Genomic DNA, 12359 nt, shown 5'->3' on the forward strand with positions numbered 1-12359 from the left:
AAAGGCCAACATGGTTCTGCTGGAGAAGCCACAGGAAGGTGACCAGTATTGTGCATGTAAACTGAATGGTTTTAATTGGTTAAACTCCTGTAGAATGAGGGTGTTTGAGCTTTTTTAAAATTTCAATGTAGCACGAGCTTCTGGGTCATATATAAAGTGTAATTCCATGTTCCCTTTAAACTGTATATAGCTCAAGTTTTTATTAACAAAGCTAATTGTTCTGATTTAGGACTTATCCACCAATGATGAACCCTTGCTAAAAGCAGCCCTTTCTGAATGTCCAGGCTGACAAGCCTCAACAAGAATAAACCACTGAACAAGAAATAAGATCAAAAAGAACTCAGTTACTGGGGCTTTGAGGATTGTACTGCTAGTATTTTGGTGCGGGTGGGGGGAGGGGGTGAGGAAGGAGAGCACAGGTTAGGCATCCCTACACTCATACATACTTGGATTCCCAAAGCTTGTCTTTGCCAATCTACCAAAGCTCACTTGGTGTATCACTATAAGGAGAATGTTAGTTTCAGATTGTCCAATATAGAGTTATCAGTGTGGATTTCTCTTGGTTTGGAGACTAAGCATGGCAATGGGTTTCTGCTTGCATCAGATGCCTGTGCAACAAAAAACACATTCAATATTTAGCTGAGTAGGTTTTTTATTTATTGGATTAGCAATTCTGCATACTGTAAAAAACAGTGATCAGAATTAGATAGAACTTTGTTTCAGGCTTTGCAATTTGCCTCATGGTTTTCAGAAACGTCACTCTCCATAAATTAATGCTAGTATCTAGAGCCTGATATCTCTGCAAATACTGCTGAAAATTGTTTCTGCAGAACATTGTGATGCATTTCAGCACTTCAAATATATATAACTGCAAAACAGCAAATCTAGAATGATTCAGTAGAATCTGTACACCCTATATTGATTACCAGAACATAATGCTCCTCTCAAGGGACTTGTAAATACAAGGACACATGAAAGTAAGGGATTTTGCAACCTAAATGGAAAAGTGTTTAGACAAAATAATGCAAAGCTCAGTTACTAATGGTACTGATCAGGCTGTAGTGAGGTGATAAATTAAGTACCCAGAGAACAGTTTAGGTCCATTGCCCTTGCTCATTTTCACTGATGTTCAGAAGATAATAAATAGAATGTTAACACTTATACATGATCCTTACATTTGTGTATACAGGCAAACTGTCAAATTAGTAATTTAAGATATAGTTACTGGAGTAGACAAATGCAAAGTGGCCTTTAATGTGAAATTTATGATATAGTACCATACGAAACAAACCATTAAATTGTTACTTGGAGAGTTTGGAAGTGACAGTTTAGTTTAGTTTAGAGATACAGCACTGAAACAGGCCCTTCGGCCCACCGAGTCTGTGCCGACCATCAACCACCCATTTATATTAATCCTACACTAATCCCATATTCCTACCACATCCCCACCTGTCCCTATATTTCCCTACAACCTACCTATACCAGGGACAATTTATAATGGCCAATTTACCGACCAACCTGCAAGTCTTTTGGCTTGTGGGAGGAAAGCGGAGCACCCGGATAAAACCCACGCAGACACAGGGAGAACTTGCAAACTCCACACAGGCAGTACCCAGAATTGAACCCGGGTCGCTGAAGCTGTGAGGCTGCGGTGCTAACCACTGCGCCACTGTGGTGGTACTTCAGTAGCATAATTACAAAGCCAGATAAATCAAATAAAATAATCTATTTTAAGTCTGAGGAAACTTGGGCTTTTGACAATATAGGGGATAGTGACCATAGCTCTGGCAGATTTAAGGTATTTATGGAAAAGGACAAAGATGGACCGGAAATAAAGGCACTGAATTGGGGGAAGGCCGATTTCAATATGATAAAAAAATCGGATCTGGCCAAAGTTGACTGGGAACAGCTACTTGTAGGAAAGTCTACATCAGACCAGTGGGAGTCATTCAAAAAGGAAAAATAGAGAGAGTTCAGGGCCAACATGTTCCCATAAAGGTGAAGGGTAGGACCGACAAGTCCAGAGAACCCTGGATGTCAAGGGATATAGAGGATTGGATAAGGAAAAAAAAGAGGCTTATGGCAGATCCATAAAGGGCTGAAACAGCGGAGGCCCTAGAGGAGTATAGAAAGTGTGTGGGCGGGGTGGGGGTGGTACTTACAAAAGTAAGTAAGTGAGTGAAGAGGGGGCATGAAAAAACACTAGCGGGCAAGATAAAGGAAAATCCCAAGGCGTTTTACAAGTATATTAAGGACAAGAGGATAACCAGGGAAAGAGTAGGGCCCATTAGAGACCAATGTGGATATCTGTGTGTGGAGCCGGAGGACGTAGATAAGGTTTTAAATGATTGCTTTTCACTATGGAGAAGGATGATGTAGGTGTAGAAATCAGGGAGGAGGATTGTGATATACTTGAACAAATTAGCATTGAAAGGGAAGAGGTATTAGCGGTTTTAGCAGGCTTAAAAGTGGATAAATCCCCAGGCCCAGGTGAGATGCATCCCAGGCTGCTATGTAAGGCAAGGGAAGAGATTGCAGGGGCTCTGACACAAATTTTCAAATTCTCTCTGGCCACAGGAGAGGTGCCAGAGGACTGGAGGACAGCAAATGTGGTACCATTATTCAAGAAGGGTGGTAGGGATTACAAGCTAGTGAGTCTTAACATCATGGTAGGGAAACTATTGGAAAAAATTCTGAGGGACAGGATTAATCTCCACTTGGAGAGGCAGGTATTAAACAAGGATAGTCAGCATAGCTTTGTCAGGGGGAGATCATGTCTAACAAATTTGATTGAATTTTTCAAGGAGGTGACTAGGTGTGTAGATGAGGGTAAAGCAGTTGATGCAATCGATATGGACTTCAGTAAGGCTTTTGTTAAGGTCCTGCATGGGAGATTGGTCAAGAAGGTAAGAGCCTATGGGATCCAGGGCAATTTGGCAAATTGGATCCAAAATTGGCTTAGTTGCAGGAGGCAGAGGGTGATGGTCGAGGATTGTTTTTGCGATTGGAAGCTTTTGACCAGTGGTATACCGCAGGGATTGGTGCTAGGACCCTTGCTGTTTGTAGTGTAGATTAATGATTTAGATGTGAATATAGGAGGTATGATCAGTAAGTTCGCAGATGACACGAAAATTGGTGGTGGTGTAAATAGTGAGGAAGAAAGCCTTAGATTACAGGACGATATAGGTGGGCTGGTAAGATGGGCAGAGCAGTGGCAAATGGAATTTAATCCTGAGAAATGTGAGGTGATGCATTTTGGGAGGACTAACAAGGCAAGGGAATATACAATGGATGGTAGGATCCTAGGAAGTACAGAAGGTCAGAGTGATCTTGGTGTACTTGTCCATAGATCACTGAAGGCAGCAGAACAGGTAGATAAAGGTGGTTAGGATGGCATATGGGATACTTGCCTTTATTAGCCGAGGCATAAAGTGCAGGAGAGGGGAGGTTATGATGGAGCTGTATAAAATGTTAGTTAGACTACAGCTGGAGTACTGTGTACAGTTCTGGTTGCCACACTATAGGAAGGATGTGATTGCACTGGAGAGGGTGCAGAGGAGATTCACCAGGATGTTGTCTGAGCTAGAGCTTTCAGCTATGAAGAGAGACAGGATAGGCTAGGGTTGTTTTCCTTAGAGCAGAGAAGGCTGAGGGGGGGACCTGATTGAGGTATATAAAATTATGAGGGGCATAGATAGGGTAGATAGGAAGAAACTTTTTCCCTTAGCAGAGGTGTCAATAACCAAGGGGCACAGATTTAAGGTTGAGAGAGGATTTGAGGAAATGTTTTTTCACCCAGAGGGTGGTTGGAATCTGTAACACACTGCCTGAGGGGGTGGTAGAGGTAGGAACCCTCACAACATTTAAGTATTTATATGAGCACTTGAAATGCCATAGCATACAAGGCTACAGGGCAAGTGCTGGAAAAATGGGATTAGAATAGATAGGTTGATGGCCAGCATAGACAAGATGTGCCGAAGGGCCTGGTTCTGTGCTATATAACTTATGACAATGGGGGTAAATATTGTGTTACGACAAGGTGAGAAAGGTGTCTAGGGGTCTTTCTCAGCCTTCAACTGGTCTTATTGTAACAGGGTTTAAACACACCGTGTTTTGAGCTCCCCCTTGGTGAATCCTCGTTCACCACTTTCCAATTATAAGGCAAAGAAACCAAGTTTAAAGAAGTGGTTAACGCCTACGCTAACATGCATATGCGATACACACATACAAATAGAGACAGAAAGAGAAGAAAAATAGAGAGGTTTGAGGCAATCTCTGAACAGAGGTTTTTGTTACTGTGCTTTACACTGTAATCCTTGCTTGTAGGCAGATCTTGCTTTTGTTGGGGCCCAGTATTCTTTTTAAATCTTGTTCACTGTAGGAGACTTTTTTCTCTTGGGGTTCATATGTCTTCAATGGCTTCCAAAGCTGGTGAGAACAAGATGACAGCAGACAGGCGAGAGATGTTCTCAGTCCAGGAGCAAAGAGCTTTTTCAGTTTTAAATCTCTGTGGCATGTTCAAATTTAAAAAACTCCAACAGCCAGTTAGTCAAGTGACTAAACTGGTCTAACCATGTCTGTTTGTGTATTCAGCCATTTTAGCAGTTAGCCTGGAATGCTGGCTTCTCCACCTTCAACGTCTGGTAATCAAAACTCCACTGTGGGTTAAATTGGAGTAGGGAGTGGCCCCTTTGTCCTTTCCAAGTACTGTCTGTTACTATACAAACGTCATTCCAGTCAAGGGTCTGGTGTTTAAAAAGTTCTTTCTTTACTCCAGTAACAGTTTAAAAATCAATCTTTATGTGGCAAAATTAATGTTTCTCATTCCTGGCAGGTGGGGGCCTGCATGACAATTGCTTGTGTAGGATTTTTTAAGAACGATGATTCCTATGCTCAGACCGCTGTTATATGGATAAGCTGAAAAACTATGCTGCTCAGCAAAAAAAGTGAGGAAGAATTATAACAGTAAGCACAAGAAAATGTTGCATCCTCATTCATCACAGTATAAAAATTGTACTTTGAAGTGTGTTTATTTCTCTTCTCCTACCCGGGATAAATCTCAATCCAATAGGCATTCTTGAGAGAGAACCTGGACAGTATGTGCTAGCAGAGTACTCAATCAACAGCATCATCAAAGCTGAAGTTAACCTTGTTGTTACTTGCTTTCCACACAGGCACATAACGATCATGGGTTGTGATTGTTCTGTATAAGTGGGAACCCTGGGTTAATTATTTTAGTGCAGTGCAAGAAAGCTTCATATTTATTTCCCGGTAAGACAATATCGCCATGACATCAATTAAATAGAGGCGTCCAGGGACCTGCCCCTTATCTTTTGCCTGTCCAAAACCAGAAGGCATAGGGCAATTAAAAATAAAGTGCATACGTACAAAACAGATCTAAATGCACAGGATTTTGGTGACAGGAGACTGTATATACATGGTAGAGTTTTTAATGAAATTGAAAAGCAGAATTGTACTGTCTAGTTTTCAATTATCAGAATTAGCATGTGGTAAAAATTCAAGCAGTCCAATTCAGCAATATCCATATAACTGCACTGGTCTGACATTTAAAATTTGGTATCAGGTAATTATTTATACACTATTGGCTCCTGTGGTTCTGTTCATGGTTATCAGGGAACACCATCTTACAACATTAAGAATGTTATGCCAAGTAATGTACAATGTATTATTGCAACAATTTTGATACATAATATTCTGGGATTATTGTTTTGGAGATTGAATTCAATTACTCTGTCCATTTTGGCTTGAAAACCATAAATGAGTGATCATAATTATGTTCATTTTATTTTTATGTCATTTTAAAAAAGTAACAGGATACACAAGAAGATGGTAGGTAACAAGACGACTGGAGGCATGTGGGCCTTAGCAGCAAGAGCTGGAATAGCAAGATATCGCAGTAGTTGAGAGCAAGAAAATTGGTCTTTGTGAGCAATGGGATGTGGTTCTGGAGGTATGGGAGTATTGTGGATGGGGAAACTTGTGATTTGGTAATACTGGAGGAATATAGAGCTTAGTTCATTGGGTTTTGACACTGGTAGGGGAATAACATGATTTGAGTAGTAGGGTGGAGGTTATTTGGATATGATAATGGGGGTTGGTATCACAGAAGATGGTAACAGTGGGAAGGTATGCTCGAACTGGGGAAGGGTAGATAAAACTTACATGCACTTCATGTAAGCATCACACTTACATTCTCTAACAGGTCACAATGTTTTTTCTTTAATGGGGATACCACCAAAGCATTTCCAATTCACTGCAGACTATATCACAGTCATCTGCTAGTATTGCATCAAGTCTTGTCTACAGTGCACATTTCCTGCAAGTCTAATATTTACATTGTTACAACTTAATGAGTAGCTCAATATAAAAACAAAATTGAAACTGATAGGGAAGGATTATACAAAGCCAAAATAAGAAAAGTGGCTAGAAACCTACCATTGAGAAGCTATTAATCACATATAAACCAAAGTGTAACTATGAAACACTTATGTAGGAAAAAACTCCTTTGTCATCATGCCCCATTCCTAAAGACAGGATGACAGTATAATGATGTCCATCTCCTAAACGTCCCTTTTGAATCCCCTTTATAGCTATCTATTGTGTTATACAAAGCTAAGTCAAAATACCTCTCCACTTCTGAAGGTATTGACTCATGCTCAAGTGCAGTTCCCTCTGACCACAGCCACTTTGAGAGGATGGGCTATTTTAACACAAGATGCAGCACAACTCAGCCCAATTGTGTCCTCACCTGACATCTACATGCACTTTCCAGCAATGCCACTGGGTATCAATCAGGAGCTGATTTTCCCTTCCCAAGCCCAGGGAGGCAAGGCCATTGATAATGTATTCATTGCCAATCCAATTTAGATTAGATTAGAGATACAGCACTGAAACAGGCCCTTCGGCCCACCGAGTCTGTGCCGAACATCAACCACCCATTTATACTAATCCCATATTCCTACCAAACATCCCCACCTGTTCCTATATTTCCCTACCACCTACCTATACTAGTGACAATTTATAATGGCCAATTTACCTATCAACCTGCAAGTCTTTTGGCTTGTGGGAGAAAACCCACGCAGACACAGGGAGAACTTGCAAACTCCACACAGGCAGTACCCAGAATTGAACCCGGGCCAAATAACTCCTTTGTTCGCCCTAGCACCATCTCCAAAGTTCATTTGGAGATGGAGAAAAGTCAGGAATTTACATATTATTTATGACATCATATGCTAGTATGACAAATTGAGTCATGATTATGAACAAAAAAATGTTTGCCAAAACCTTTTTCATGAACACAGTGGCTTTTCAGATATGATGTAAATTGTTTTCAAAGAACCCATCATTTCACTTTGAGGGATTGGACTAAGTTTATTCAAGGAAAGGAAAATCACATTGCGGCTACATGTATATAGAACTTAGGAATAATTGGCTTCTTTTCTCCCTCTTCAAAAGCTTGGTTTCCCAATTTATGTCATCTGTTTACTCCTCTTTACTTCTCTCCTGAAGGCACGAACATCTTGCTAGGGTCCAGTTCCACACACGTCTTAGGAGGCAATTCCACTGTGAAGGCCAGAATAGCTTAGCCAGACTCCATCCACATGTACACTTGTAGCAGTGCTCACTGAATTGTGATCAGGAGTGATAACTCTGGGAAATTTTCCTGATCCAGAGGTTCTGACTCAGGACTGCACATGGGACATTCCTGATCTATGGCTGCAGCAGCTTTAACTTTACAGCTGTACCAGGCTATACCTGAAATGGAGATGCCCGATATCAGTACTGGTTGCAAAAGATGTTATTTCATTCTAATGATACTTGTCCCTTTTATGGAGCACAAATATGCATTCACAGAAATGTTTTTAGAAAGAAAATTAAATCTAATTGTACAATTGGATGAGATAGTTAATTCAGTTTGTATCCGATTTACATTTAATATAAAAATTAAGGCATTAAGCTAGCATCTTACTCAGCATTTTCAATCAACTAACATCTTTCTGGTTGTGAACCCAGGTCCAGAGATGACAGGATAGCGCGCTGATCTACTGCACCACACATTCCCACTCATTTAATTTAGCTCAGTTGCATTAATATTTTGCATCAACAATTCTCCATACACAGTCAGTCAATCAAGAGTCAATCACAGAAGATTCCCAGATGATCACAAGCATCAAGGTGCTTTTAAAAAAAACTTAGAGACTGAAGTTATTTCCCAGTTATCACAGACATCAAATTATCTTTTTATTGTAAATGCAACAGCCAGGTTCACAGTATTTATTAAAGAAAATGACCCAATGTATACAATGAAATGTAATATTTTAGGTCAACTTATTGAAAATTATATTTCAATATTACATTTCACCAACTAATAAAAATTCAACAGTATGCAAATCAGCCCTTTGAGTCTTGATGAACAATTCCATTTAAGGCACTTTAGTCAACAGAAATTGCATACCTTTTTGAAAACTGCAGATCAGTGTTTAATTATTTTTAATTTTGCCCCAGGAAACCTTGAAATATTTTCATACGTAAATGGTTTATTTTTAAAATATTTTTGTTGCCCGACAGTAAACTTAAAAATCTACTAAGGCACTCTAGGCTCTCTTTGGTTCAAGTTTTCCTTTGAGACACCTTAATTGCAATTACAGTGGGAGGTAGTCTGGAACACTACTAAACTCTCCTTAACTTCATGTATATTTTCAACTTCTCATGCCATGGCGCTGTCCTTCTAGCTTCTGCCCACGTCTCCAGGATTAACTTATAAGAAAGCTAAAAAGACAAAAGGATAAAATGCCAGAATTTAAAATGGATTCAGTTAGTGAACATGCTGGAACGTTATTAAACATGTAAGTAGCTAACTTCAGTAGAACATTTTAATAAGTTTAAAATAAGAAAAATATTTCAATATAACACTTCAGTTACAGTTTTACGGATCACCACCTTCTCAAGGGCAATTAGGGATGGGCAACAAATACTGGCCTAGCAAGTGACACTCACATCCTGTGAAAGAATTTTAAAAAAAACTTATGTGCAAGACTGCAATTGTAAAAACAGAAGGAAACTTTAAGGGAGTACTTTTTTTTTCTCAAAGTGTTCCTTTGCTTTGCACGTGTGTTAGACTCGGCAGAATCTTATCAACTTCCCAAATGGTAGTGTTGCTTCCTAGAAACCCACAACTCCAATCTTCTTCGCCCCTGCCATTTCCTACAGAGCAGCACAAGACTTGCTCAGAAGCAAGGAAGTCCCAATCCTAGAGTCTCCATGTTGGTAAGAAATCAATTTTTTAAAGAACCAATTAAAATTCTCCCAAGAAAAAAATATTTTCTTATATAAAATGAACACTTCAAGCAAAGAACATTTCCCTGGAGTAACCTTGTCTTTTAAAGCAGAAGTGAGCTTTAGTAAGTACATACTCCTAGACATGCCAGACTTTAAAAAAAAATATTTATAGCACTCCTTCACAGAACCAACTACATTTTTTAGTCAGCTACATGTGCAACAGGCATAACCTTGGCCATGTGAGCCGCATGGAAGATGGCAGGATCCCCAAAGACACATTGTACAGCGAGCTCACCACTGGTATCAGACCCATCGGTCGTCCATGTCTCCGCTTTAAAGACATCTGCAAAAGCGACATGAAGTCCTGTGACATTGATCAGAAGTCATGGGAGTCAGTTGCCAGCGTTCGCCAGAGCTGGCAGGCAACCATAAAGGCGGGGCTAAAGTGTGGCGAGTCGAAGAGACTTAGCAGTTGGCAGGAAAAAAGACAGAAGCGCAAGGGGAGAGCCAACTGTGTAACAGCCCCGACAAACAAATTTTTCTGCAGCACCTGTGGAAGAGCTGGTCACTCTAGAATTGGCCTTTATAGCCACTCCAGGCGCTGCTCCACACACCACTGACCACCTCCAGGCGCTTACCCATTGTCACTCGAGATGAGGACGCCAGTGAGAGCGAGAGAGCATTTTGAAATCCCCAAAGAAATCCAATCAGGTAGAAATTGTGCTTGACTGGTATGGAGTGCACAATCTCTATAGGGAGACCTCCCCTCATCTAAATCCCCAAGAGCTGAGGTCCAGGTTGGCAAAAGTCATCAAGTATGTACAGGAGTACTGCTGGAGTTTAAGTAGCTAAAACTGTATCAGCCTAAGGAACAGCAGTGGTAAGCTTCCCACTTCTCATTCAGATAGGATCAACCTACCCTTTAGGGAATTAATTTTTAGCGTTATGTACAGCAGAATGGGAAGAATTCTTATTTTCAGTGACCCAGTCTTCCAAATCATGTTAATGAACCAACTGCCTGCTCAATCAGCCACAACGCCATGAAGCACTACCTAGCTCAGGTATCTGGTTAAAATGAGACGCTAAAAAAGGATTGATTAACTCAATTCCAATCTGCCAATACTAGGCACATCTTCAAGGTACCTTAACTCTAAAGTTATTAGGTACATGACGGAGATGACAAGCTGAGATGAGCTAAATCAAAGGATTCTCAATTTTATTACTGCAGTCACTGACCAGCTGCAAACAGACGGATGGCGATGGGGGTACAATAGCTAGAGAAAAGAGGGGGCATGGAGGTAAAACTCATTTCCTTCTTGCTCTCTGTTGAATTTGATAGCAAAGTAACAAAAAAAGGAAGTGGAAAGGAAGAAAAAAAAACTTCTGATAGATCTTGAAACAAACTAGTCTAAAATATCCACCAATGTCTGAATGTACACAATGCAATAACTTCATTGCTAATCACAGCTGTACATCAATTGCACTGAAGTAAATGAAAGAGGCTTTAAAGAGGAGTGCAGCCAATGGAAGTAACTGTTGCAATTCCTGTTTGAAATGGAAATGACGCATATATACATGCCGAACAAACGCAGATTTTAATTTTTTGATGAGGGATTCAGTCACTGTAAAACAACAGCATATGCTAACAACTCACCTGTAAGGATATCCATGGTATTTGGCTCTGAAAATGGACAACATCAGGCTGAAGAAAAATACAACGAGTCCTAGTCCTGCCACACACAAAACTGCAGGGCGAAGAGTAAAAACCAAAGGTGGATCACTAAACCACTACAGCCTCACAAGCTTATTACAGTCTATATCAATCACATGTATACGTGGATGTACTGTACTTAGATTTCCAGAAGGCATTTGATAAGGTGCCACATCAAAGGTTATTGTGGAAAATAAAGCTCATGGTGTAGGGGGTAACATATTGGCATGAATAGAAGATTGGCTAACTAACAGGAAACAGTAGGCATAAATGGGTCATTTTCTGGTTGACAAGTAATGAGTGGTGTGCCACAGGGATCAGTGCTGGGGCCTCAACTTTTTATATATTTATACAACTTATATAACGGAGCATCTCCTGACAATGCAGAACATGCACAGAGCAATCGCTGACATCATTAATGCATCCGAACATTTGCCAGCTTGCCAGTATGAATCTGTGCATGCGCACGGCGACATCACTATGTAATGATGCCAGTCCGAGTGTTGCCTCACTCCTCAATGGCTGCAATCACTGGCTCCATTCCGCCACCCCCCCCCCCCCTTCCCCCACAAAGGCCAGAATTTTACATGCACAAAACGGGCACCCTCCAAGGTGGCTGAGGCGAAGAATAGCGGGGCGATGTCGGGTTGGGTCCCCGACGTCATGGCGGCCAATCCCCATCTTACGTAGGTCGGATGGTGGACGAGATTGAGGCGCCATTCGCCGTCCACTTTGCAGCAATTAAGGGCCAATTGGGGTAGTCTAAATTCCAACTGACAGCCATTTTACGTCGGCTGCCACATTTTACGTCTGTCAAATGAGTCGAAGGGCTGGGGGGAGGGGGGGGGGGGGGATAAAAGAGGAAGAGTCGGGAACCCAGTAGCTTTAAAAGAGCAGCAACCAGTGTATCTGTGAAGGAGTGGGAGGTACTTTTTTTTCATTACTCTGATAGATTGGTGTGCTGTTTGAAGGTTGGGGCTGTTTTTGCTGGTTCACCAGGGTTCATCGGAGTGTTTGAAATTCCTGGCAGGGCCACAGTATCATTATTTATTCTGTGCGGGAGGTGGGGGGAGGGGGGTTGAGTGCTTGTCCTTGCAGCAGGCTGCAAATATCTGTCCTCATAACACCTCTGGGGCACTGCAGTCATGGGAATTGCCCACTCTGGAGGCAGCTCGTCTACTGAGGAAGACTACACCACAAAGAGGGACAGAAGGATAACTGGCCAGGGAAAATCAGCAACCTGCTGGCCTGCAGCCTTGTAATGGGGGAGGGGCAGAAGGTCACAGTGTGCCAGGAGCAACCACCTGCGAGGAGACGAGCTAACCCAGCAGGCAAGGTCTACTGCCTG

The 12359-nt window shown here is 41.4% G+C and overlaps 1 protein-coding gene across 2 annotated transcripts in view; it reads right to left on the minus strand.

Annotated features, from left to right (window-relative positions):
- Positions 1-7372: 7372 nt before the first annotated feature.
- The window catches only part of LOC137377553 (magnesium transporter protein 1), a 53385-nt gene continuing 48398 nt past the window's right edge, over positions 7373-12359 (minus strand). For both annotated transcript variants that reach the window (XM_068047286.1, XM_068047287.1), the window contains exons 9-10: positions 10955-11045; positions 7373-8790 (exon numbers count right to left, since the gene is read on the minus strand). In XM_068047286.1, the coding sequence (XP_067903387.1) occupies positions 8775-8790; positions 10955-11045 (107 nt within the window). In that variant the 3' untranslated portion in view covers positions 7373-8774. The remainder of the gene's footprint in view (positions 8791-10954; positions 11046-12359) is intronic.

This window comes from Heterodontus francisci, chromosome 15 (assembly GCF_036365525.1).
Source record: "Heterodontus francisci isolate sHetFra1 chromosome 15, sHetFra1.hap1, whole genome shotgun sequence".
NCBI lineage: Eukaryota > Metazoa > Chordata > Chondrichthyes > Heterodontiformes > Heterodontidae > Heterodontus > Heterodontus francisci.